At 43.1% G+C, this 27,433-nt stretch overlaps 1 protein-coding gene across 2 annotated transcripts in view; it reads right to left on the reverse strand.

Annotated features, from left to right (window-relative positions):
• LOC124008375 (cyclin-dependent kinase-like 4) overlaps positions 1-15,218 on the reverse strand; it is a 32,032-nt gene extending 16,814 nt beyond the window's left edge. For both annotated transcript variants that reach the window (XM_046319606.1, XM_046319605.1), the window contains exons 1-2: positions 14,923-15,218; positions 1,035-1,229 (exon numbers count right to left, since the gene is read on the reverse strand). In XM_046319606.1, the coding sequence (XP_046175562.1) occupies positions 1,035-1,229; positions 14,923-15,090 (363 nt within the window). In that variant the 5' untranslated portion in view covers positions 15,091-15,218. The remainder of the gene's footprint in view (positions 1-1,034; positions 1,230-14,922) is intronic.
• Between the last annotated feature and the right edge of the window lie 12,215 nt (positions 15,219-27,433).

A 27,433-nucleotide genomic window follows, 5' to 3' on the forward strand; every position in this document is an offset into this window, starting at 1 on the left:
GGTGTCATTTGGCAAACTCCAAGAGGAACGTCATGTGCCATTTACTGAGGAGTGATTTCCATCTGGCCACTCTACTATAAAGGCCTGATTGGCAGAGTTCTGCAGAGATGGTTGTCCTTCTGGAAGGTTCTCCCATCTCCACAGAGGAACTCTGGAGCTCTGTCAGAGTGACCATCTGGTTATTGGTCACCTCCCTAACCAAGGCCCTTCTCCCCTGATTGCTCAGTTTGGCCGGGTGGCCAGATCTAGGAAGAGGTTTGTGGTTCCAAACTTCTTCCATTTAAGAATGATAGAGACCACTGTGTTCTTGGGGACCTTCAATGCTGCAGAAATGTTTTGGTACCCTTCCCCAGACCTGTGCCTCATCACAGTCCTCTCTCGGACCTCTACAGATAATCCCTTCGACCTCATGGTTTAATTTTTTTCTCTGACATGCACTTTCAACTGTGGGATCTTATATAGACAGGTGTGTGCCTTTCCAAATCATGTCCAATCAATTGAATTTACCACAAGTGGACTCTAATCAAGTTGTAGAAACATCTCAAGGATGATCAATGGAAACAGGATGCACCTGAGCTCAATTTCGAGTCTCATAGCAAAGGGCCTGAATACTTATATAAATAAGTATTTCTGTTTTTTTTTGTTTTTTTATACATTTGCATAACATTTAAAATTTTGTTAGTTTTTGTGGAATATGAAGTGTGGAAATGTGGAAAAAGTCAAGGGGTCTGAATACTTTCCGAGCGTACTGTATACATTCATATATACATTAGTATGGAGGAATGGTCTAAGATCCCTTCCAATGGTGTTCTCCAATCTCATAAAACATTTTAGAAAAATGATCAGTGTCGTTATCCACGCCAGGGGAGGAAAACAGGGGTTCAAATGAATGGAATCAATGGAACTAAGTCAAACACGTGGTTTCCATATGTTTCATGTGTGATGCCGTTGCATTGATTCCATTACAATGAGCCCGTCCTCCTATAGCTCCTCCTACCAGCCTCCTCTGACACACACACACACACTCCACTCACATTGTGTTGATGGCAGAAGGAGATAGCCCGTAGTATCTGGTAGACGTATCTTCTCAGGCGGCTGTAGTCTAGTCCCGTTGGACTCTGTTCTAGGTCATCTAGCACCGTACGTTCTACGAACTCAAACACCAGGTACCAGCGACGTCTCTTTTTCCACACCTCCAGCAGGTTGACTAGGTTCTCATGGCGCAGTTGCTGGAGGAACGGTGGGAAACAAATGATGGATTTTGAATGGTTGTTTTGATTGATTGGCTAGTAAGCATTTGTATATGTCAGGGATGGGGGGGTGGTGGGGGGCGTCACACAAAAAACTACTCATGAGGGGCCACAGTGGCTTGTGGGTACGGGTTTGTGAGAGAATGGCGCCAGAGGGGATGGCCGCCGTTTTACCGGCTCCTGAACAATTTTTTTTTTTTTTTTTTTGCGTCGATCTTAACTATTTTATAAATAATGTTTCGGACATCATTTCATATGATCATCTGGACATCAAAACAGTGACCTCGATTTAAATGTGGACTTTTATTTCTACAAATCGGAGGCGAAATCCAAATCCCCGTCACTCAGACGAGGCCCGAGGCGGAGTTATTAGAGGTCGGCGTGCGGGATATATAACGAGAAGGCGAGTCGCCATTACCCTCCGTTCTATTGACGAACGTGAAATCACTGGAGAATAAACTGGATGGGCTCCGTTGGAGACTATCCTATCAATCACTGGAGAATAAACTGGATGAGCTCTGTTAGAGAGACTATCCTATCAATCACTGGAGAATAAACTGGATGGGCTCTGTTGGAGACTATCCTATCAATCACTGGAGAATAAACTGGATGAGCTCTGTTAGAGAGACTATCCTATCAATCACTGGAGAATAAACTGGATGGGCTCCGTTGGAGACTATCCTATCAATCACTGGAGAATAAACTGGATGGGCTCTGTTGGAGACTATCCTATCAATCACTGGAGAATAAACTGGATGGGCTCGTTTTGGAGAATAGTGACTCAATCACTGGAGAATAAACTGGATGGGCTTTTTGGAGACATCAACAAGATCTGAAGAACTGCATCTGTTAAACAGAATAGTGACTGAACATGGAAAATATAAATCTAGCTGTTTTTTTTCTATACATCAGCAAGACAGTACAGCTGCATCTGTTAAACTGAGGGGAGGTGGGGGGTGGTCTCTTTGGCAACAACAGCCAGTGCGTAATCTCTAATATTATACATACACACACTAAGCTATAGTGGATACACCGAGAGCAACTGGCGGCAAAAGAGCTGAGCGCATTGACTCTGTACCGTAATACCCTGTATATAGCCTCCACATTGACTCTGTACCGTAATACCCTGTATATAGCCTCCCCATTGACTCTGTACCGTAATACCCTGTATATAGCCTCCACATTGACTCTGTACCGTAATACCCTGTATATAGCCTCCACATTGACTCTGTACCGTCCCGGGACCACCCTCTGAATATAGCCTCCACATTGACTCTGCTAAATGGCATATATTACCCAATATTATACCTCCACATTGACTCTGTACCGTAATACCCTGTATATAGCCTCCCCATTGACTCTGTACCGTAATACCCTGTATATAGCCTCCACATTGACTCTGTACCGTAATACCCTGTATATACCTGTATATACCCCCCACATTGACTCTGTACCGTAATACCCTGTATATACCCCCCACATTGACTCTGTACCGTAATACCTTGTATATAGCCTCCACATTGACTCTGTACCGTAATAACCTGTATATAGCCTCCACATTGACTCTGTACCATAATAACCTGTATAAAGCCTCCACATTGACTCTGTACCGTAACACCCTGTATATAGCCTCCACATTGACTCTGTAACGGTAACCCCCTGTATATAGCCTCCATATTGACTATGTACCGGTTCCCCCTGTATATAGCCTCCATATTGACTCTGTACTGGTTCCCCCTGTATATAGCCTCCACATTGACTCTGTACCGTAATACCCCCTGTATATAGTCTCCACATTGACTCTGTACCGTAATACCCTGTATATAGCCTCCACATTGTCTCTGTACCGTAATACCCTGTATATAGCCTCCACATTGACTCTGTACCGTAACTCCACATTGTCTCTGTACCGTAATACCCTGTATATAGCCTCCACATTGACTCTGTACCGTAATACCCTGTATATAGCCTCCACATTGACTCTGTACCGTAATACCCTGTATATAGCCTCCACATTGACTCTGTACCTTAATACCCTGTATATAGCCTCCACATTGACTCTGTACCGTAATACCCTGTATATAGCCTCCACATTGTCTCTGTACCGTAATAACCTGTATATAGCCTCCACATTGTCTCTGTACCGTAATACCCTGTATATAGCCTCCACGTTGACTCTGTACCGTAATACCCTGTATATAGCCTACACATTGTCTCTATAGCCTCCATATTGTAACGGTTCCCCCTGTATATAGCCTCCATATTGACTCTGTACTGGTTCCCCCTGTATATAGCCTCCACATTGACTCTGTACCGGTACCCCCTGTATATAGCCTCCACATTGTCTCTGTACCGTAATACCCTGTATATAGCCTCCACATTGTCTCTGTACCGTAATACCCTGTATATAGCCTCCACATTGTCTCTGTACCGTAACACCCTGTATATAGACTCCACATTGTCTCTGTACCGTAATACCCTGTATATAGCCTCCACATTGTCTCTGTACCGTAACACCCTGTATATAGCCTCCACATTGACTCTGTACCGTAACACCCTGTATATAGCATCCATATTGACTCTGTACCGTAATACCCTGTATATAGCCTCCACATTGACTCTGTACCGTAACACCCTGTATATAGCCTCCACATTGTCTCTGTACCGTAATACCCTGTATATAGCCTCCACATTGTCTCTGTACCGTAATACCCTGTATATAGCCTCCACGTTGTCTCTGTACCGTAATACCCTGTATATAGCCTCCGCATTGACTCTGTACCGGTACCCCCTGTATATAGCCTCCACATTGACTCTGTACCGTAACACCCTGTATATAGCCTCCACATTGTCTCTGTACCGTAATACCCTGTATATAGCCTCCACATTGTCTCTGTACCGTAATACCCTGTATATAGCCTCCACATTGTCTCTGTACCGTAATACCCTGTATATAGCCTCCACATTGTCTCTGTACCGTAATACCCTGTATATAGCCTCCACATTGTCTCTGTACCGTAATACCCTGTATATAGCCTCCACATTGTCTCTGTACCGTAATACCCTGTATATAGCCTCCACATTGTCTCTGTACCGTAATACACTGTATATAGCCTCCACATTGTCTCTGTACCGTAATACCCTGTATATAGCCTCCACATTGTCTCTGTACCGTAATACCCTGTATATAGCCTCCACATTGACTCTGTACCGTAACACCCTGTATATAGCCTCCACATTGACTCTGTACCGTAACACCCTGTATATAGCCTCCACATTGACTCTGTACCGTAACACCCTGTATATAGCCTCCACATTGACTCTGTACCGTAACACCCTGTATATAGCCTCCACATTGTCTCTGTACCGTAATACCCTGTATATAGCCTCCACATTGTCTCTGTACCGTAATACCCTGTATATAGCCTCCACATTGTCTCTGTACCGTAATACCCTCTATATAGCCTCCACATTGTCTCTGTACCGTAATACCCTGTATATAGCCTCCACATTGTCTCTGTACCGTAATACACTGTATATAGCCTCCACATTGTCTCTGTACCGTAATACCCTGTATATAGCCTCCACACCCCCCTGTATATATTGTTATCATTTACTGCTCCTCTTTAATTACTTGTTACTTTTATCTCTTATTCTTATCCGTATTTTTTGAAACTGCATTGTTGGTTAGGTCCTCGTAAGTCAGCATTTCACTGTAAGGTTTACTACACCTGTTGTATTCAGCATTTCACTGTAAGGTCTACTACACCTGTTGTATTCAGCATTTCACTGTGAGGTCTACTACACCTGTTGTATTCAGCATTTCACTGTGAGGTCTACTACACCTGTTGTATTCAGCATTTCACTGTGAGGTCTACTACACCTGTTGTATTCAGCATTTCACTGTAAGGTCTACTACACCTGTTGTATTCAGCATTTCACTGTAAGGTCTACTACACCTGTTGTATTCAGCATTTCACTGTAAGGTCTACTACACCTGTTGTATTCAGCATTTCACTGTAAGGTCTACTACACCTGTTGTATTCATCATTTCACTGTAAGGTCTACTACACCTGTTGTAATCAGCATTTCACTGTAAGGTCTACTACACCTGTTGTATTCAGCATTTCACTGTAAGGTCTACTACACCTGTTGTATTCAGCATTTCACTGTAAGGTCTACTTAGTCTCATTAGTGCTGGTGTGATAAGATAAATTATGTCAGACTAATTTGAAATGGACTGTCTTAGCCCCACATTAACAGTATATGATGGTGAGTTGAGGATACAATCAGAAATACTGTTATAATGTTTTACAATTCACTGCCATTCACTGACAGGGGCCTGAGGGCACACAGTGTGGTGTAGATATGTGGTAGTGGTGGAGTAGGGGCCTGAGGGAACACAGTGTGGTGTAGATATGTGGTAGTGGTGGAGTAGGGGCCTGAGGGAACACAGTGTGGTGTAGATATGTGGTAGTGGTGGAGTAGGGGCCTGAGGGCACACAGTGTGTTGTAGTTATGTTAGTGGTGGTAGTGGTGAGGGAACACAGGGGTGGTAGTGGTGGAGGGCACACAGTGTGTTGTGAAATCTGTGAATGTATCGTAATGTTATTAAAATCGTATAAACTGTCTTAATTTTGCTGGATCCCAGGAAGGGGTAGCTGCTGTCTTGGCAAGAACTAATGGAGATCCATAATAAATGCAAATACAAATGTCTCCTGTGCAACTAGAGGCAACAAAACTCTAGATCACCTCTATTCTACACACAGAGATGCATACACAACTCTCAATCACCCTGTTATTTGGAAAATATGACCATGACTTCATCCTCTTAATTCTGGCGGACAAACAAAAACTCAAAACAGGAAGTACCAGCGATGCGCTCAATACGGAAGAGTTCCGATGAAGAGGACGCAAAGCTACAGGACTGTTTTGCACAGACTGGAATATGTTCTGGGATTCATCCGATGACATTGAGGAGTTTACCACATCAGTCATCGGCTTCATTAATAATAAGAGCATTGATGACGTAGTCCCCTCAATGACCGTACGTACATATCCTAACCAAAAGCAATGGATTACAGAGAACATCCGCACTGAGCTAAAAGGGCAAGAGCTGCCGCTTTCAAGGAGCGGAACACAAATCCGGACGCTTATAACAAATCCCGCTACGCCCTCCAACGAACCAACGAACCATCAAAAAGGCAAAGCTTCAACACAGGACTAAGATCGAATGCTACGAGACCGGATCCGACGCTCGTCGGATGTGGCAGGGCTTGCAAACTATCACGGATTACAAAGGGAAACCCAGCCGCAAGCTGCCCAGTGACGCGAGCCTACCAGACAAAATAAATACCTTCTGTGCTCGCTTCGAGGCTAGCAACACTGAAGCATGCATGAGAACACCAGCTGTTCTGTACGACTGTGTGATCACATTCTCCGTAGCCGATGTGAGTAAGACCTTCAAACAGGTTAACATTCACAAGGCTACTAAGGCCCGATGGAATACCAGGACATGTACTAAAGTGTATTCACTGACAATTTTAATCTCTCCCTGGCCCAGTCTGTAATACCCACATGTTTCAAGCAGACCACCATAGTCCCTGTGCCCAAGAATGCCAATGGCTACATCTGCTTGAAATGCTTTAAAAGGCTGGTCATGGCTCACATCAACAACATTATCCCAAAAACCCTAGACCCACTCCAATTTGAAAACCGCCCAACAGAACCACAGATGACGCAATCTCTATTGCACTCCACACTGCCCTTTCCCACCTGGACAAAAGGAACACCTACGTGAGAATGCTGTTCATTGACTACAGCTCAGCATGCAACACCATAATCCCCTTCAAGCTCATCACTAAGCACAGGACCCTAGGACTGAACACCTCCCTCTGGAAGTGGATCCTGGACTTCCTGACGGGCCTCCCCCTGGTGGTGAGCATAAGTAACAACACAGCCGCCACGCTGACCCTCAACACGTCGCCCCTTCAGGGGTGCGTGCTTAGCCCCCTCCTGTACTCCCTGTTTACCCATGACACGACTCCAACCCCATCATTAAATTTGCTGAAGACACGATGGTGGTAGGCCTGATCACCGACGATGATGAGAGGAGCTGATCGTGGACTACAGGAAACGGAGTGCCGGGTATGCCCCCATTCACATCAACAGGGCTGTAGTGGAGACTGTGGAGAGCTCCTCAGACATGGGCTCCCTCAGTGTCCACACCACTAAGGATCTGTCATGGTCCAAACACACCAACACAATCATGAATAGGTGACAACAACGCCTCTTCCCCCCCAGGAGGCTGAAAAGATTTGGCATGGGCCTTCAGATCATCAAAAGGTTCTACAGCTGCAGCATTGAGAGCATCTTGACTGGCTGCATCACCACTTGGTATGGCAACTGCTTGGCATCCGACCACAAGGTGCCACAGAGGGTAGTGCGTACGGCCCAGGACATCACTGGGGCCGAACTTCCTGCCATCCAGGAACTCTATACTAGGCGGTGTCAGAGGAAGGTCCTAAAAATTGTCAAAGACCCCCATCACAGTTTGTTCTCGCTGCTACTGCACTGCAAGTGATACCGGAGTGCCAAGTTTGAGACCAAAAGGTTCCTGGACAGATTCTACCCCCAAGCCATACGACTCCTGAACAGATTCTACCCCCAAGCCATACGACTCCTGAACAGATTCTACCCCCAAGCCATACGACTCCTGAACAGATTCTACCCCCAAGCCATACGACTCCTGAACAGATTCTACCCCCAAGCCATACGACTCCTGAACAGATTCTACCCCCAAGCCATACGACTCCTGAACAGATTCTACCCCCAAGCCATACGACTCCTGAACAGATTCTACCCCCAAGCCATACGACTCCTGAACAGATTCTACCCCCAAGCCATACGACTCCTGAACAGATTCTACCCCCAAGCCATACGACTCCTGAACAGATTCTACCCCCAAGCCATACGACTCCTGAACAGATTCTACCCCCAAGCCATACGACTCCTGAACAGATTCTACCCCCAAGCCATACGACTCCTGAACAGATTCTACCCCCAAGCCATACGACTCCTGAACAGATTCTACCCCCAAGCCATACGACTCCTGAACAGATTCTACCCCCAAGCCATACGACTCCTGAACAGATTCTACCCCCAAGCCATACGACTCCTGAACAGATTCTACCCCCAAGCCATACGACTCCTGAACAGATTCTACCCCCAAGCCATACGACTCCTGAACAGATTCTACCCCCAAGCCATACGACTCCTGAACAGATTCTACCCCCAAGCCATACGACTCCTGAACAGATTCTACCCCCAAGCCATACGACTCCTGAACAGATTCTACCCCCAAGCCATACGACTCCTGAACAGATTCTACCCCCAAGCCATACGACTCCTGAACAGATTCTACCCCCAAGCCATACGACTCCTGAACAGATTCTACCCCCAAGCCATACGACTCCTGAACAGATTCTACCCCCAAGCCATACGACTCCTGAACAGATTCTACCCCAAGCCATACGACTCCTGAACAGATTCTACCCCCAAGCCATACGACTCCTGAACAGATTCTACCCCCAAGCCATACGACTCCTGAACAGATTCTACCCCCAAGCCATACGACTCCTGAACAGATTCTGCCCCCAAGCCATACGACTCCTGAACAGATTCTACCCCCAAGCCATACGACTCCCGAACAGATTCTGCCCCCAAGCCATACGACTCCTGAACAGATTCTGCCCCCAAGCCATACGACTCCTGAACAGATTCTACCCCCAAGCCATACGACTCCTGAACAGATTCTGCCCCCAAGCCATACGACTCCTGAACAGATTCTACCCCAAGCCATACGACTCCTGAACAGATTCTACCCCCAAGCCATACGACTCCTGAACAGATTCTACCCCCAAGCCATACGACTCCTGAACAGATTCTGCCCCCAAGCCATACGACTCCTGAACAGATTCTACCCCCAAGCCATACGACTCCTGAACAGATTCTGCCCCCAAGCCATACGACTCCTGAACAGATAATTAAACAGTTACCCAGACTTTCTGCTTCTCACCCCCTACCTACAGGTACAGTATATAGTACCTACAGGTACAGTACATAGTACCTACAGGTACAGTACATAGTACCTACAGGTACAGTACATAGTACCTACAGGTACAGTACATAGTACCTACAGGTACAGTACGTAGTACCTACAGGTACAGTACATAGTACCTACAGGTACAGTACATAGTACCTACAGGTACAGTAAATAGTACCTACAGGTACAGTACATAGTACCTACAGGTACAGTACATATTACCTACAGGTACAGTACATAGTACCTACAGGTACAGTATATAGTAAATATAGGTACAGTACATAGTACCTACAGGTACAGTACGTAGTACCTACAGGTACAGTACATAGTACCTACAGGTACAGTACATAGTACCTACAGGTACAGTACGTAGTACCTACAGGTACAGTACATAGTACCTACAGGTACAGTACATAGTACCTACAGGTACAGTACATAGTACCTACAGGTACAGTACGTAGTACCTACAGGTACAGTACATAGTACCTACAGGTACAGTACATAGTACCTACAGGTACAGTAAATAGTACCTACAGGTACAGTACATAGTACCTACAGGTACAGTACATATTACCTACAGGTACAGTACATAGTACCTACAGGTACAGTATATAGTACATATAGGTACAGTACATAGTACCTACAGGTACAGTACATAGTACCTACAGGTACAGTACGTAGTACCTACAGGTACAGTACGTAGTACCTACAGGTACAGTACATAGTACATACATGTAAATTCAGATACAGTACATAGTACCTACAGGTACAGTACGTAGTACCTACTGGTACAGTACATAGTACCTACAGGTACATTACATAGTACCTACATGTAAATTCAGGTACAGTACATAGTACATATAGGTACAGTACATAGTACCTACAGGTACAGTACATAGTACATAGTACCTACATGTAAATTCAGGTACAGTACATAGTACATATAGGTACAGTACATAGTACCTACAGGTACAGTACGTAGTACCTACAGGTACAGTACATAGTACCTACAGGTACAGTACATAGTACCTACAGGTACAGTACGTAGTACCTACAGGTACAGTACATAGTACCTACAGGTACAGTACATAGTACCTACAGGTACAGTACATAGTACCTACAGGTACAGTACATAGTACCTACATGTAGTACCTACAGTACAGTACATAGTACCTACAGGTACAGTACATAGTACCTACAGGTACAGTAAATAGTACCTACAGGTACAGTACATAGTACCTACAGGTACAGTAAATAGTACCCTACAGGTACAGTACAGTACCTACAGGTACAGTACATAGTACCTACAGGTACAGTACGTAGTACCTACAGGTACAGTACATAGTACATACATGTAAATTCAGATACAGTACATAGTACCTACAGGTACACACGTAGTACCTACTGGTACAGTACATAGTACCTACAGGTACATTACATAGTACCTACATGTAAATTCAGGTACAGTACATAGTACATATAGGTACAGTACATAGTACCTACAGGTACAGTACATAGTACATAGTACCTACATGTAAATTCAGGTACAGTACATAGTACATATAGGTACAGTACATAGTACCTACAGGTACAGTACATAGTACCTACAGGTACAGTACATAGTACCTACAGGTACAGTACATAGTACCTACAGGTACAGTACGTAGTACCTACTGGTACAGTACATAGTACCTACAGGTACAGTACATAGTACATACATGTACAGTACATAGTACCTACATGTACAGTACATAGTACCTACATGTACAGTACATAGTACCTACATGTACAGTACATAGTACCTACATGTACAGTACATAGTACATAGTACCTACAGGTACAGAACATAGTACCTACATGTACAGTACATAGTACATAGTACCTACAGGTACAGGACATAGTACATAGTACCTACAGGTACAGTACATAGTACATAGTACCTACAGGTACAGTGCATAGTACCTACAGGTACAGTACATAGTACCCACATGTACAGTACATAGTACATAGTACCTACATGTACAGTACATAGTACATAGTACCTACAGGTACAGTACATAGTACCTACATGTACAGTACATAGTACCTACAGGTACAGTACATAGTACCTACAGGTACAGTACGTAGTACCTACATGTACAGTACATAGTACCTACAGGTACAGTACATAGTACCTACAGGTACAGTAAATAGTACCTACAGGTACAGTACATAGTACCTACAGGTACAGTAAATAGTACCTACAGGTACAGTACATAGTACATACATGTAAATTCAGATACAGTACATAGTACCTACAGGTACAGTACGTAGTACCTACTGGTACAGTACATAGTACCTACAGGTACATTACATAGTACCTACATGTAAATTCAGGTACAGTACATAGTACATATAGGTACAGTACATAGTACCTACAGGTACAGTACATAGTACATAGTACCTACATGTAAATTCAGGTACAGTACATAGTACATATAGGTACAGTACATAGTACCTACAGGTACAGTACGTAGTACCTACAGGTACAGTACATAGTACCTACAGGTACAGTACATAGTACCTACAGGTACAGTACGTAGTACCTACATGTACAGTACATAGTACCTACAGGTACAGTACATAGTACCTACAGGTACAGTAAATAGTACCTACAGGTACAGTACATAGTACCCACAGGTACAGTAAATAGTACCTACAGGTACAGTACATAGTACCTACAGGTACAGTACATACTACCTACAGGTACAGTACGTAGTACCTACAGGTACAGTACATAGTACATACATGTAAATTCAGATACAGTACATAGTACCTACAGGTACAGTACGTAGTACCTACTGGTACAGTACATAGTACCTACAGGTACATTACATAGTACCTACATGTAAATTCAGGTACAGTACATAGTACATATAGGTACAGTACATAGTACCTACAGGTACAGTACATAGTACATAGTACCTACATGTAAATTCAGGTACAGTACATAGTACATATAGGTACAGTACATAGTACCTACAGGTACAGTACATAGTACCTACAGGTACAGTACATAGTACCTACAGGTACAGTACATAGTACCTACAGGTACAGTACGTAGTACCTACTGGTACAGTACATAGTACCTACAGGTACAGTACATAGTACATACATGTACAGTACATAGTACCTACATGTACAGTACATAGTACCTACATGTACAGTACATAGTACCTACATGTACAGTACATAGTACCTACATGTACAGTACATAGTACATAGTACCTACAGGTACAGAACATAGTACCTACATGTACAGTACATAGTACATAGTACCTACAGGTACAGTACATAGTACATAGTACCTACAGGTACAGTACATAGTACATAGTACCTACAGGTACAGTACATAGTACCTACAGGTACAGTACATAGTACCCACATGTACAGTACATAGTACATAGTACCTACATGTACAGTACATAGTACATAGTACCTACAGGTACAGTACATAGTACCTACATGTACAGTACATAGTACCTACAGGTACAGTACATAGTACCTACAGGTACAGTACGTAGTACCTACATGTACAGTACATAGTACCTACAGGTACAGTACATAGTACCTACAGGTACAGTAAATAGTACCTACAGGTACAGTACATAGTACCTACAGGTACAGTAAATAGTACCTACAGGTACAGTACATAGTACCTACAGGTACAGTACATAGTACCTACAGGTACAGTACGTAGTACCTACAGGTACAGTACATAGTACATACATGTAAATTCAGATACAGTACATAGTACCTACAGGTACAATACGTAGTACCTACTGGTACAGTACATAGTACCTACAGGTACATTACATAGTACCTACATGTAAATTCAGGTACAGTACATAGTACATATAGGTACAGTACATAGTACCTACAGGTACAGTACATAGTACATAGTACCTACATGTAAATTCAGGTACAGTACATAGTACATATAGGTACAGTACATAGTACCTACAGGTACAGTACATAGTACCTACAGGTACAGTACATAGTACCTACAGGTACAGTACATAGTACCTACAGGTACAGTACGTAGTACCTACTGGTACAGTACATAGTACCTACAGGTACAGTACATAGTACATACATGTACAGTACATAGTACCTACAGGTACAGTACATAGTACATACATGTACAGTACATAGTACCTACATGTACAGTACATAGTACCTACATGTACAGTACATAGTACCTACATGTACAGTACATAGTACCTACATGTACAGTACATAGTACATAGTACCTACAGGTACAGTACATAGTACCTACATGTACAGTACATAGTACATAGTACCTACAGGTACAGTACATAGTACATAGTACCTACAGGTACAGTACATAGTACATAGTACCTACAGGTACAGTACATAGTACCTACAGGTACAGTACATAGTACCCACATGTACAGTACATAGTACATAGTACCTACATGTACAGTACATAGTACATAGTACCTACAGGTACAGTACATAGTACCTACATGTACAGTACATAGTACATAGTACCTACATGTACAGTACATAGTACATAGTACCTACAGGTACAGTACATAGTACATAGTACCTACAGGTACAGTACATAGTACATAGTACCTACAGGTACAGTACATAGTACCTACAGGTACAGTACATAGTACCCACATGTACAGTACATAGTACATGTACATGTGGGTACTATGTACTGTACCTGTAGGTACTATGTACTATGTACTGTACATGTAGGTACTATAGTACATAGTACCTACATGTACAGTACATAGTACATAGTACCTACAGGTACAGTACATAGTACCTACAGGTACAGTACATAGTACCTACAGGTACAGTACATAGTACATACAGGTACAGTACATATGTTATTCTGGTCTATTTTATTTCAATATATTTTATTCTATTTCAATATATTCTTTTTGATTCTGTTCTATTTTATTTCAATATATTCTATTTGATTCTATTTTATTTCAATATATTCTATTTGATTCTATTCTAATTCATTTTAATCTATTCTATTCTATTTAATTATATTATATTTTACTTTATTCTGTTGTATTGGACTCTGTTCTATTTGATTCTGTTGTATTGGACTCTGTTCTATTTGACTCTGTTCTATTTGACTCTGTTCTATTTGATTCTGTTGTATTGGACTCTGTTCTATTTGATTCTGTTCTATTTGATTCTGTTCTATTTGATTCTGTTGTATTGGACTCTGTTCTATTTGATTCTGTTGTATTTGACTCTATTTGATTCTATTTGACTCTGTTCTATTTGATTCTGTTGTATTGGACTCTGTTCTATTTGATTCTGTTCTATTTGACTCTGTTCTATTTGATTCTGTTGTATTGGACTCTGTTCTATTTGATTCTGTTGTATTGGACTCTGTTCTATTTGACTCTGTTCTATTTGATTCTGTTGTATTGGACTCTGTTCTATTTGATTCTGTTCTATTTGACTCTGTTCTATTTGATTCTGTTGTATTGGACTCTGTTGTATTTGATTCTAATCTCTTAAACTCCAACTGACCTTCAACATCTTGATCTCTCTCAAAGCGATCTTCTTGACTGTCTTGTCGTCCTCTGACTCCAGAAACTTCTTAACGGCCACGATCCTCCCGTTCTCCTTGTGACGACACTTCATGACCATGCCGTAGCTTCCCTCGCCGACCATACCCAAGTTCTCATACTTCTCCATAACACACACTAGGCTACACACACTCTATAATAACACACACTAGGCTACACACACTCTATAATAACACACACTAGGCTACACACACTATAATAACACACACTAGGCTACACACACTCTGCAACACACACTCTATAATAACACACACTAGGCTACACACACTCTATAATAACACACACTAGGCTACACACACTCTATAATAACACACACTAGGCTACACACACTCTGCAACACACACTCTGTAACACACACTCTATAATAACACACACTAGGCTACACACTCTATAATAACACACACTAGGCTACACACACTCTATAATAACACACACTAGGCTACACACACTCTATAATAACACACACTAGGCTACACACACTCTATAATAACACACACTAGGCTACACACACTCTATAATAACACACACTAGGCTACACACACTCTGCAACACACACTCTATAACACACACACATACTAAAACATACTATAACACACACTCTGCAACACGCATATCTTACAACACAGACACACACACACACACACGCACCCACACACTGATAATACAACACACAAAGTCTATAATACACACTTTACAACACACACTATATAACAGACTCACACCATAACACACACTCTATAGAAAAATCACTAGGTTACACACAATATGACACACACACACACACACACACACACACACACACACACACACACACACACACACACACACACACACACACACACACACACACACACACACACACACACACACACACACACACACACACACACACACACACACACACACGCACCCACACACTAGGCTACACACACTGATAATACAACACACAAAGTCTATAATACACACTTTACAACACACACTATATAACAGACTCACACCATAACACACACTCTATAGAAAAAACACTAGATTACACACAATATGACACACACACACACACACTCACATCAGCTGACAAATAAATAGCAGGTTGACGTTTATTGTCATGAGTCTTGTCCTGGAGGCCGTACTGAGCGATTTTCCTTTTGAATGACCAGCTGCAAATGTCAAAATGTCTATATTGTCAACATAAAAAAAATGGCATTAGGGTTAGCAGTGTAGTTAAGGTTAGGGTTAGGTTTAAAATCCGATTGTATGATTTGGTGTCAGCTAGTGACCACTCTGCAGAGCTATCTCCAGAACAAGATCCAGGAATGAAAAAACGCTAACCTGCGAACGGATAGACAAAAAAAAGAGGTGACAGGTAGTTAGACGAAACAATATTATTTACCAAATACTTTTTCTGTACATTTCAACGTTGTTTGCATGAAATAAAAATATTTCATAGTCTACAGTGTAAATGGTTGCATGAAAACAATAGGTGTTTGATTGCGCACATACATAGATCGCGTGGAGTAGAACTAACTTCCTGATGTGAACGTTCTGAACCAGGATCATTTCCGGATACTCAGATGAGCCAGCGGGGCCGACTTTTCAAAAAACTTCCAACGGTTTGTTGACCGATTAGTGGACTAATGTTCGGTACAAAGACTCCCAGATCCGTATCAGATCGATATCACTCTTATCGATCAACGTAAACAGTGGTGTAACAGACGCACCGGACATCCGAGATGAGACGACGAGAGAACAATTTAGCTGTGTCTCCAAAGCCGTTACCCGTAGCAACGGGGCTGTACACAAAAACAACATCAGTCTCTACCCCAGCAGCGCGAGCTCTGAGAATGTGAATGATGAGATTTTTAAGGAAAAGTGAACTATTATGACATTTTCCTTGGTGTCATTTTCCACAATGACATTTTCCTTGGTGTCATTTTACAATCCGATACTGGTGAACTTCTATTCTATTTTATTGTATTTTACTCTATTCTACTCCAGTTCTGTGCTTTCGGGGGACTTTTTTACGTTTTTAAGTTAATTTTGTAATGACTTATGCCATCTTAATGTCATATGGCTATCAAAAATCAATGGGGGCTATCATGCCAAATAGTGTCGACTTGAAAAAAAAAGTCTCACCATGGGATTCGATAAACAGTGAGCAAAGATGTTTTATAACTAACCCAAGATAGACCACAGTCCTTCATTTCAATCGGAAACAAATGAATCATATTGAGCAGAACAATTAATCAAGGTGGGCAGAGCCAAGCACGAGCTAGCGAGAGCCAATTGGCGCGTTCTACCATGTATTTGCATATTTCCGTTAGGGAACGTGTTTGTGTGCAATAACTCAATTCGCCCTAGCGCTCTTTCTAAACAATATATATAATAATATAATAATAATAATTTTATGATAATATATATATAATAATAATAATATAATAGCATATTTTAAACTTTGACACATTGAAACTTGACATTGGGTAAAGTCCACAAAACTCAGTCCACTCTGTTTGTAACAGATTCAAGTTTTAGAAACAGAAAACTGTTCCGAGGTTCCAGTTGTTTTGTTACGCGGCCAAAATCATGCTGGATTGACAGCATGGCCAGTGTATTTAACCTTTACTAGCCCATGGTGTTGAATGTTGATCCTTTTAAGCTTGGAAAAGAGACCCTTAAATGTAGACTTGGACCACACACCCACTCCACTGAATAGCATGCTAGTGATTGCATTTCAACTCCTACAGTTAGCCACTGATTCCTTCCAAATCACTCATTGTTGAATTTGCGATTTCCAACTTGTTGTGTAATGTTTAAGTCCAATGGCCGATGAGCACTGATACGTTTTATCTATAATTTCTCTTCATGTGACAATAATCGAAAAGGATTTGCCAGTAGATTGTCGACTTGATTCACGACGACGACGGCTTGTCTAGCTTGCTAGCCAAGATTTTGAAAGTATGATGTTGACATGATCAGTCCAATCAAAGCTACGGTAGACATAACGTGATTTTACGTATTTTTATCTGTGGCCAATGAACTTGAGCCTTCTTGGATGGGCACTTTTAATGTAAATCTATGGCAGCACCCAAGGGGCTTGAATTTTTTGACCTGTAGATTTTGTGGTGACGTATTGTCTGCATGAGTGACAGAACACTGAGCCAATCACGGCGCAACTACAGAACAACCAACCCCTCAGCCTCACCACCACATAAAGCATGGAGTTAGTTACAGAACACTGAGCCAAACAACTAGAGAACATTACGCTCTGTGTTTTCTGCCCCACCACCACAGAAAGCACTGACTGCACTGGGAAACGCCTGCATTTTGGAGCTGCCTTACTCAAGAAAAGCAAAAAAAGAGACCATGTTTGTATGCGGTGTCATGACGTGGCCTTTTGGTATAGATCATGGCTTCTCACTCTCTCCTACACCCAGGTTCTGTTATCTCAGGTCGTACATTCCTGGCGGAGACTCTCCTCCTGGCCATGCAGTATGGAGAGAGAGAGAGAGGGCTTCACAGAGTGAACAATGGATTTCACGTGGCCGGACTCCTAAATTAATTAAACAAAATGTCCGCTTGTGAGAAGGTGGTCCGTGGACACTTAAGGGGCGTGTATGACGAGTGTGTTTCATTTGCTGACCTCAGAGAGGACAGGAAACACCCATAACTATTGTCAGGACCCGGTTACGAACCCGGGTCTCCGGAGTGAGAAACAGTCACTTAACCAACTGAGCCACGAATAGTCGGCAGAACCCAGAAGATGAGGCAGGCACAGCAGTACTTGAGATGGTGTATTTAATGAAGTAAAAAAGTGAAGTCCTTCAGGAAAACATGTAACTCCACAACCTCAAAAGGAATCCTACAAGAACAAAGGTAATCCAAGACGAAAAGGTAAATCCACAAGGTGGAAGGTAAAGCACAAAAAGCCAAAAAAAAATACTCAAAAACAAACAAGAACAAAAAACAGAATTCCACAAGAGAGTCCACCGGGATCAACAAGAGTTCACAGAGTACTAGGGCTGGGTGCTAACATACAAACACAGAGCAAAGGACTGAGGAAAACAAAGGGTTTAAATACAATCAGGGGAAAGGAGGCACAGGTGCAAATAATAATGGGGATCAAGGGAAAATAAAAGGTCAAAAAGCACAATGGGGGCATCTAGTGACCAAAAACCGGAACAACCCTGGCCAAATCCTGACAGAATCCCCCCCCTAGGAACGGCTCCTGACGTTCCTACCAGCTCTCTCGGGGTGGAGGGCCCTGAACTGACGAATGAGGTCAGGGTCCAGTATGTCTTTGGCAGGAACCCAGGAGCGCTCCTCGGGACCGTAGCCTTCCCAGTCCACCAGATACTGCCAGGACCGCTGCACCCGGCGGGAATCCAGTATCCGATGGATGGTATAAGCCGGCTGGCCTCCAATGACACGAGGCGGAGGGGGAGGTCTGTCTGCCGGGACAAGGGGAGAAAAAACAACAGGTTTTAATAAGGAAATGTGAAACGTGGGATTAATCTTAAGGGATCTGGGTAGGTGTAGGCGATAAGAAACTGGGTTAACTCTCTTGGCAACCTTAAAGGGACCAATGTATTTTTGGGACAGCTTGCGAGACTCCACCCGTAGTGGTAAGTCTCTTGTGGAGAGCCAGACTCTCTGGCCGGGGCACAGGGTAGGTCCGGAACGGCGACGTCTGTTGGCTTGTTGTTGGTACCTCTGTGAGGAACGCATAAGATTAAGACGGGTCTTCCTCCACATAAGCCGACACTCTGACTTCTGCCTCCTGGTCCGGGAACAATGGAGGGGCATAGCCAAACTGACACTCGTGCGGGGACATACCGGTGGAGGAGGAGCGCAAGGTGTTGTGCGCGTATTCGGCCCAAACAATGAAGGACGACCATGTGGACGGGTTGTTACGAGTCATACATCGGAGGGTGGTTTCCAGCTCTTGATTCATCCTCTCTGTTTGGCCGTTGGACTCCGGATGGTACCCTGAAGATAGACTGGCAGAAGCCCCCATGAGTTGGCAGAAGGCCTTCCAAAACCTTGAGGCGAACTGGGGACCTCTGTCGGAAACCATATCTTGAGGAATGCCGAAGACTCGGAACACATGATTAATTACCAACTCAGCCGTTTCCTTGGCAGAAGGTAACTTAGTCAGAGGGACGAACCTGGCCGCCTTTGAAAACCTGTCGATTATGACTAGGATAGTAGTATTGCCATGGGATGGAGGAAGGCCAGTAATAAAGTCCAACGAGATATGGGACCAGGGTCTGTGGGGAACAGGTAAAGGGTGAAGGAGTCCTTGCGGGCGGAGGTGAGAAGATTTGCCCTGGCAGCACACGGGGCAGGCATTGACGAAAGTGGCAACGTCTTCTCTTATGGTAGGCCACCAGAACTTACGCTGGATGAACTCCAAGGTGCGACCTACTCCCGGGTGACAGGTGAGGCGAGAGGAGTGCCCCCACAGAAGGACCTGAGTCCTCACTGCCTTGGGGACAAACAACCGATTGGCAGGACCTCCTTTTGGGTCCGGTTCGATAGCTTGAGCTCGTCTCACGGTATCCTCAACTTGCCACGAGATCGGAGCCACGATCTTAGCAGCAGGAAGGACAGGCATGTCCGTGTCATCTCGAATGGCAGGAGCGTAGACTCGGGACAGGGCATCCGGTTTGAGATTCTTCGACCCGGGCCGATAGGTGAGGATAAACTGGAATCGATTGAAGAAAAGAGACCATCTAGCTTGTCTAGAGTTCAACCGCTTCGCCTGCTGGATATACTCCAGATTTTTGTGGTCCGTAAGCACTTGAAACGGGTGAGAAGCCCCCTCGAGCCAGTGTCTCCATTCCTTCAATGCCATCTTAACCGCTAGGAGTTCACGGTCCCCCACATCGTAGTTCCTCTCAGCCGGGGTAAGCCGGTGTGAGAAGAAAGTGCACGGATGAAGCTTCTTGTCTTCACCCCTCTGAGACAGGAAAGCTCCAACACCAACCTCTGAGGCGTCTACCTCCACCACAAACGGTTCATCCGTAGTCGGTAGTATCAGGATGGGAGCAGAGAGGACGCGCTGCTTTAGTCCTTGGAAGGCCGTCTCAGTTTCTCTTCCCCACAAAAACCTTGCATTGCCACCCTTGGTTAAAGCTGAGAGAGGGGCTGCCACCAAGCTGAAGTTCTTGATGAACTTGCGGTAAAAGTTTGTGAAGCCCAGGAAACGCTGAACTTCCTTAACGGATTTGGGGGTGGGCCAATCCGCTATTTGGCTGAGTCAGGACCACTGCTTGGGCCTTGAAACACTCGTTTGAATTCCTCAGCAAAGGCAGAGTAGCTGGCACAGCAGGAACTATGGGCATCCCACACAGCAGTAGCCCAGGCCAGGGCTTTTCCTGACAGCAGGGTGATGATATATGCGATCTTAGATCGGTCGGTGGGGAACGACGAGGGTTGCAGCTCGAAGGAGAGAGAACATTGGGTGAGAAACCCTTTACAAGCACTTGGATCATCTGAGAACCGTTGGGGAGGTGGAAGACGAGGTTCAGCCAGGGGGTTAACTGCCATGGGTACGTGAATCTGAGGTACTGGGACGGGAACTGTTGCCTGGGTAAGTCAATCAGATATCTGCTTTATGGAAGTCAGCATCTCCGACAGAAGATGAGAATGTCTAGCCATTAAGGCCGCTTGCTGAACCAGTGAAGCTTCGTGGCGTTGGACAGTCTCCTGGTGGTGGGACAGCATGGCAACAAGGTCCTGGGAACTGGCTGCCTCTGGGTTCATTTTTGGCTCTGTGTTTCTGTCAGGACCCGGTTGCGAACCTGGGTCTCCGGAGTGAGAAACAGTCACTTAACCAACTGAGCCACGAATAGTCGGCAAAACCCAGAAGATGACGCAGACACAGCAGTACTTGAGACAGTGTATTTAATGAAGTAAAAAGGTGAAGTCCTTCAGGAAAACATGTAACTCCACAACCTCAAAAGGAATTCCACAAGAACAAAGGTAATCCTCCAAGACAAAAAGGTAAATCCACAAGGTGGTAGGTATAGCATAAAAAGCCTCAAAAGATACTCAAAAATAAATAAACAAGAACAAAAACAGAATTCCACAAGCGAGTCCACCGGGATCAACAAGAGTTCACAGAATACTAGGGCTGGGTGCTAACATACAAACACAGAGCAAATAACTGAGGAAAACTAAGGGTTTAAATACAATCAAGGGAAACGAGGCACAGGTGCAAATAATAATGGGGATCAAGGGAAAACAAAAGGTCAAAAAGCACAATGGGGGCATCTAGTGACCAAAAACCGGAACAACCCTGGCCAAATCCTGACAACTATATCTCTGAATGTGTACATTTCTCAATTATGGTGTTCGCATCTAATTATTGTATAAAGTCAATGAGTAAAGATGAAACTATTTATGAAATGATGTAATGTGATGGTAAACCTTTAATGTGAGAGAATTGTATTCCCTTTAAAGTTCAACTAAGTCATTGGCCCTGTGAGCACAGACATGATCAGGCGTCATAGAACCGCCTTCTCTACTGTTACGAGTAAAAGCCCCTCCTGAGGAAAATCCTCTTCAGACCACGTGTACTTCGGTGTAAACTGAGGTGCCACAGGTTTGAGTTTAGACTAAAGCAAACCCACAGCGTGCGCTGTGATTGCGAATAGTTATTGAATTCCTAACCACACCACGTGGAGCATTGGCTACACGGCTGGAAATGGTTCAACTCGGAGACTATCGATCCCTACAGAATAAGAGCAAATCTTAAGATATGAATTACTAGTCTGCAGATAGAAATTATGACAACCTGGGATGCGAAGACCGACAACCGCCGAAACATCTATCTATTCTATGAGAACATTTCTGATTGGTACTCTGAAGTATCCATTTTAACCATGAAAGACTTTGATCTTCAGGGAGAGAAAGAGACGCGGACGGACTGACGATTCCAACAGAGATCACGACGACACGTGGGCGTAAATATATATATATATATATATATTGATTGCAATTATTCCCGAATGAGAGAGCAAAGGATTAGTATTTCAATGAATATAATTATCAATCTAACTGAACTTAAATAACTCCAACCCAAACCCCCAAACAAGGAACAGGTGAAGCCAATTAGACCCAACAAAACAAAAAGAGATTAACATTTCAATGAATATAATTATAAATGGTGTGTAATGATCCCTGTGGTGGCTTATATCTGCATTACCAAATGAGTTACGAACTTCACACACCAGTCAGAGTTATACTTAAACTACATCTTTAATAATAAGAGCTTTGCCTTTTGACTTTCAATGATGCGCCATCTCTAATGAACCATTGAAAGTGACTACAGAAAATGACAAAGATCTTTTGTAGCCAAGATACACCCCTCTCAGCCTACATGACGAACCACAGATTTTAGGAACAGTTCACAAAGGGACTTTATAATTGAGAAAGGTGTGTTAGCCAGATAACATTCGCTATAAATTATTGTTCAGTTTGGTCCCTAAGACGAGGTTCTAATCTCGTTCCTGGTACTTCATAGCACAAAAACATGACCTCATGTTATCTGGAATGCTCTTTAGGGTTTATCCCCCAAAGACATCGTAAATTTTCTCTGTCAGTGCTATCTCATAGAGGCCCAATCCTCAGTGGAACACACACACAATAGTTAACAGAATACTCTATTCTGTCGAATAAAACAACCATTATGATGCAACAAAAGCATTATAACATGATCTTGCAATGTTGCACGCCATCCCTCTGGTCTCTCGCTCCGCCCACTTCCCTTTGTCCACCAAGCTGTTATATTGGCTTAGCTCACTAGGGAATCTTCCCTTTCCTCGTTAGTTACTACATCTGTTTTGTTTATGCATTTCTGTGATTATTTAGTTAGTAAATAAATTATTAAGCCAATTGGTGAATGGATGATTCATAGTAAAGGCAGGGTTCCTGCAGATAACCAACAATTTACGACGTTTGTAATGAGACTAACGTGAGGTAAAGAATAATTCATTAATTAGAAGCCTAATTGATCAGATATTAAAAATATCTGAAGAGTTCTATTAGGAAAAGGATAGCTTTGTAATATGAATATTTTTTCATTGGTTAATTAGTTAATTACATTTACATGATTAGTTTAATCACGTAATAATAATTTCAGAGAATTGATTTGTTAAACTAACAGTCTTGACTTTTAATGATGCCAAAGACACGACAGCGTCTTTATTAACTCAATGAGTATTTCTTTTTTTACATTGAAAACTGATACGTGACTCGTACACTACCTTTCTACATTGTAGAATAATAGTGAAGACATCCAAACTATGAAATAACACATATGGAATCATGTAGTAACCAAACAAAAAAGTGTGAAAACAAATGAAAATATATTTTAGATTTGAGATTCTTCAAATTGTCACCCTTTGCTTTAATGACAGCTTTGCACACTCTTGGCATTCTCTCAACCAGCTTCATGAGGTAGTCACCTGGAATGTGCACACTCTTGGCATTCTCTCTCTGAAGCTTGAATGAGTAGGTGTTCTAAAACTTTTGACCGGTAGTGTATGTGTCACGTATCAGTTCGCAAACAAAGTAAAAAACAATAAATACATGAGTTGATAAAGCCAAAATAACATAACATGAAAAACAGGCAACAAAATATATATATATAAGCTCCAGAGTTCCTCTGTGGAGACGGGAGAACCTTCCAGAAGGACAACCATCTTGCAGCACTCCACCTATCAGACCAGACAGAAACCACTCCTCAGTAAAAGGCACATGACAGCACACTTGGAGTTTGTCAAAAGGCACCTAATGAATCTCAGACCACGAGAAACCAGATTCTCTGGTCTTATGAAACCAAGATTGAACTCTTTGGCCAGAATGCCATGCGTCACATCGGGAGGAAACCTGGCACCATCCCTACGGTGAAGCATGGGGGTGGCAGCATCATGCTGTGGGGATCTTTTTCAGCAGCAGCGACTGGGAGACTAGTCAGGATAGAGGGAACGATGAACGGAGCAAAGTACAGAGAGAACCTGGATGAAAACCTGCTCCATAGCAAACAGGATCTCAGACTGGGGTGAAGGTTTACCTTCCAACAGGACACCGACCCTAAGCACACAGCCAAGACAATGCAGGAGTGGCTTCGGGACAAGTCTCTGAATGTGCTTGAGTAGCCCAGCCAGAACCCGGACTTGAACCCGATCAAACATCTCTGGAGAGACCTGAAAAAGCTGTGCAGCAACGCTCCCCATCCAACCTGACAGAGTTTGAGAGGATCAGCAGAGAAGAATGGGAGAAACTCCCAAAATACATGTGTGCCAAGCTTGTAACATCATACCCAAGAAGACTTGAGGCTGAAATCGCTTCCAAAGGTGCTTCAGTAAAGTACTGAGTCTGAATACTAATGCAAATTTTATATTTTTAATTATAGCAAACATTTTGGCTTTGTCATTATGGGGTACAGATTGATGAGGGAAAACATAATTTTATACGTTTTAGAAAAAGGCTGTAACGTAACAAAATGTTGAAAAAGTTTTTTTTTAATTGCAATTTTTTTATTTTTTTTATTTATTATTTACATAAGTATTCAGACCCTTTAATATGAGACTCAAAATTGAGCTCAGGTGCATCCTGTTTCCATTGATCATCCTTGAGATGTTTCTACAACTTGATTGGAGTCCACCTGTGGTAAATTCAATTGATTGGACATGATTTGGAAAGGCAACACACCTGTCTATATAAAAGGTCCCACAGTTGGCAGTGCATGTCAGAGTAAAAAACCAAGCCATGAGGTTGTAGGAATTGTCTGTAGAGCTCAGAGACAGGATTGTGTCGAGGCACAGATCTGGGGAAGGACACCAAAAGATGTCTGCAGCATTGAAGGTCCCCAAGAACACAGCAGCCTATAGGTCACACTAAATGCAAACCAAACGGAAACTAAACAGTAGGTGGAAACTAAAACAGTAGATTAAATGGAAACTAAACAGTAGATGAAACTAAACAGGTATGTGGTCAGACTAGAGAGAAGGAGGGTGAAGGAGGGTGGGCAGTTGCGGTGACAGAGACAGGAAGTCACAAACCACTCTTAAACTGTTCCTAGGCCACCTTCGCGTGTGTGTGTGTGTGTGTGTGTGTGTGTGTGTGTGTGTGTGTGTGTGTGTGTGTGTGTGTGTGTGTGTGTGTGTGTGTGTGTGTGTGTGTGTGTGTGTGTGTGTGTGTGTGTGTGTGTGTGTGTGTGTGTGTGTGTGTGTGTGTGTGTGTGTGTGTGTGTGTGTGGCAGCAGTGACACATTCTCCCAATTACTCTGGAATGAGAACAGTGCTGTTTGCTGTTACATATTTCTTGCAACACAGAAACCATCACCTCGAGTCAAACGCATCTCTACACTTCTGTATAGATGATTTGCATGTATCTCACACACACACACACACACACACACACACACACACACACACACACACACACACACACACACACACACACACACACACACACACACACACACACACACACACACACACACACACACGCATTAACACACACACGCATTAACACCCCCCCCCCACACACACACACACACCCGACAGTGTTTCTGTCTTGTGATTTACCCCTGCATCTATACCTCTCTCTCTCTCTCTCTCTCTCTCTCTCTCTCTCTCTCTCTCTCTCTCTCTCTCTCTCTCTCTCTCCGTGTTGTATACTGCATCCATATCTCTCTCTCTCTCTCTCTCTCTCTCTCTCTCTCTCTCTCTCTCTCTCTCTCTCTCTCTCTCTCTCTCTCTCTCTCTCTCTCTCTCTCTCTCTCTCTCTCTCTCTCAATTCAATTCAAGGGCTTTATTGGCATGGGAAACATGTGTTAACATTGCCAAAGCAAGTGAGGTAGATAATATATAAAGTGAATATATAAAGTGAAATAAACAATACAAATTAACAGTAAACATTACACATACAGAAGTTTCAAAACAATAAAGACATTACAAATGTCATATTATATATATATACAGTGTTTTAACAATGTACAAATGGTTAAAGTACACAAGATAAAAAATAAATAAGCATAAATATGGGTTGTATTTACAATGGTGTTTGTTCTTCACTGGTTGCCCTTTTCTCATGGCAACAGGTCACACATCCTGCTGCTGTGATGGAACACTGTGGAATTTCACCCAGTAGATATGGGAGTTTATCAAAATTGGATTTGTTTTCGAATTCTTTGTGGATCTGTGTGATCTGAGGGAAATATGTGTCTCCACATATATGGTCATACATTGGGCAGGAGGTTAGGAAGTGCAGCTCAGTTTCCACCTCATTTTCTGGGCAGTGAGCACATAGCCTGTCTTCTCTTGTGAGCCATGTCTGCCTATGGCGGCCTTTCTCAATAGCAAGGCTATGCTCACTGAGTCTGTACATAGTCAAAGCTTTCCTTCATTTTGGGTCAGTCACAGTGGTCAGGTATTCTGCCGCTG

The sequence above is a fragment of the Oncorhynchus gorbuscha genome, linkage group LG21, assembly GCF_021184085.1.
Source record: "Oncorhynchus gorbuscha isolate QuinsamMale2020 ecotype Even-year linkage group LG21, OgorEven_v1.0, whole genome shotgun sequence".
Lineage (NCBI taxonomy): Eukaryota > Metazoa > Chordata > Actinopteri > Salmoniformes > Salmonidae > Oncorhynchus > Oncorhynchus gorbuscha.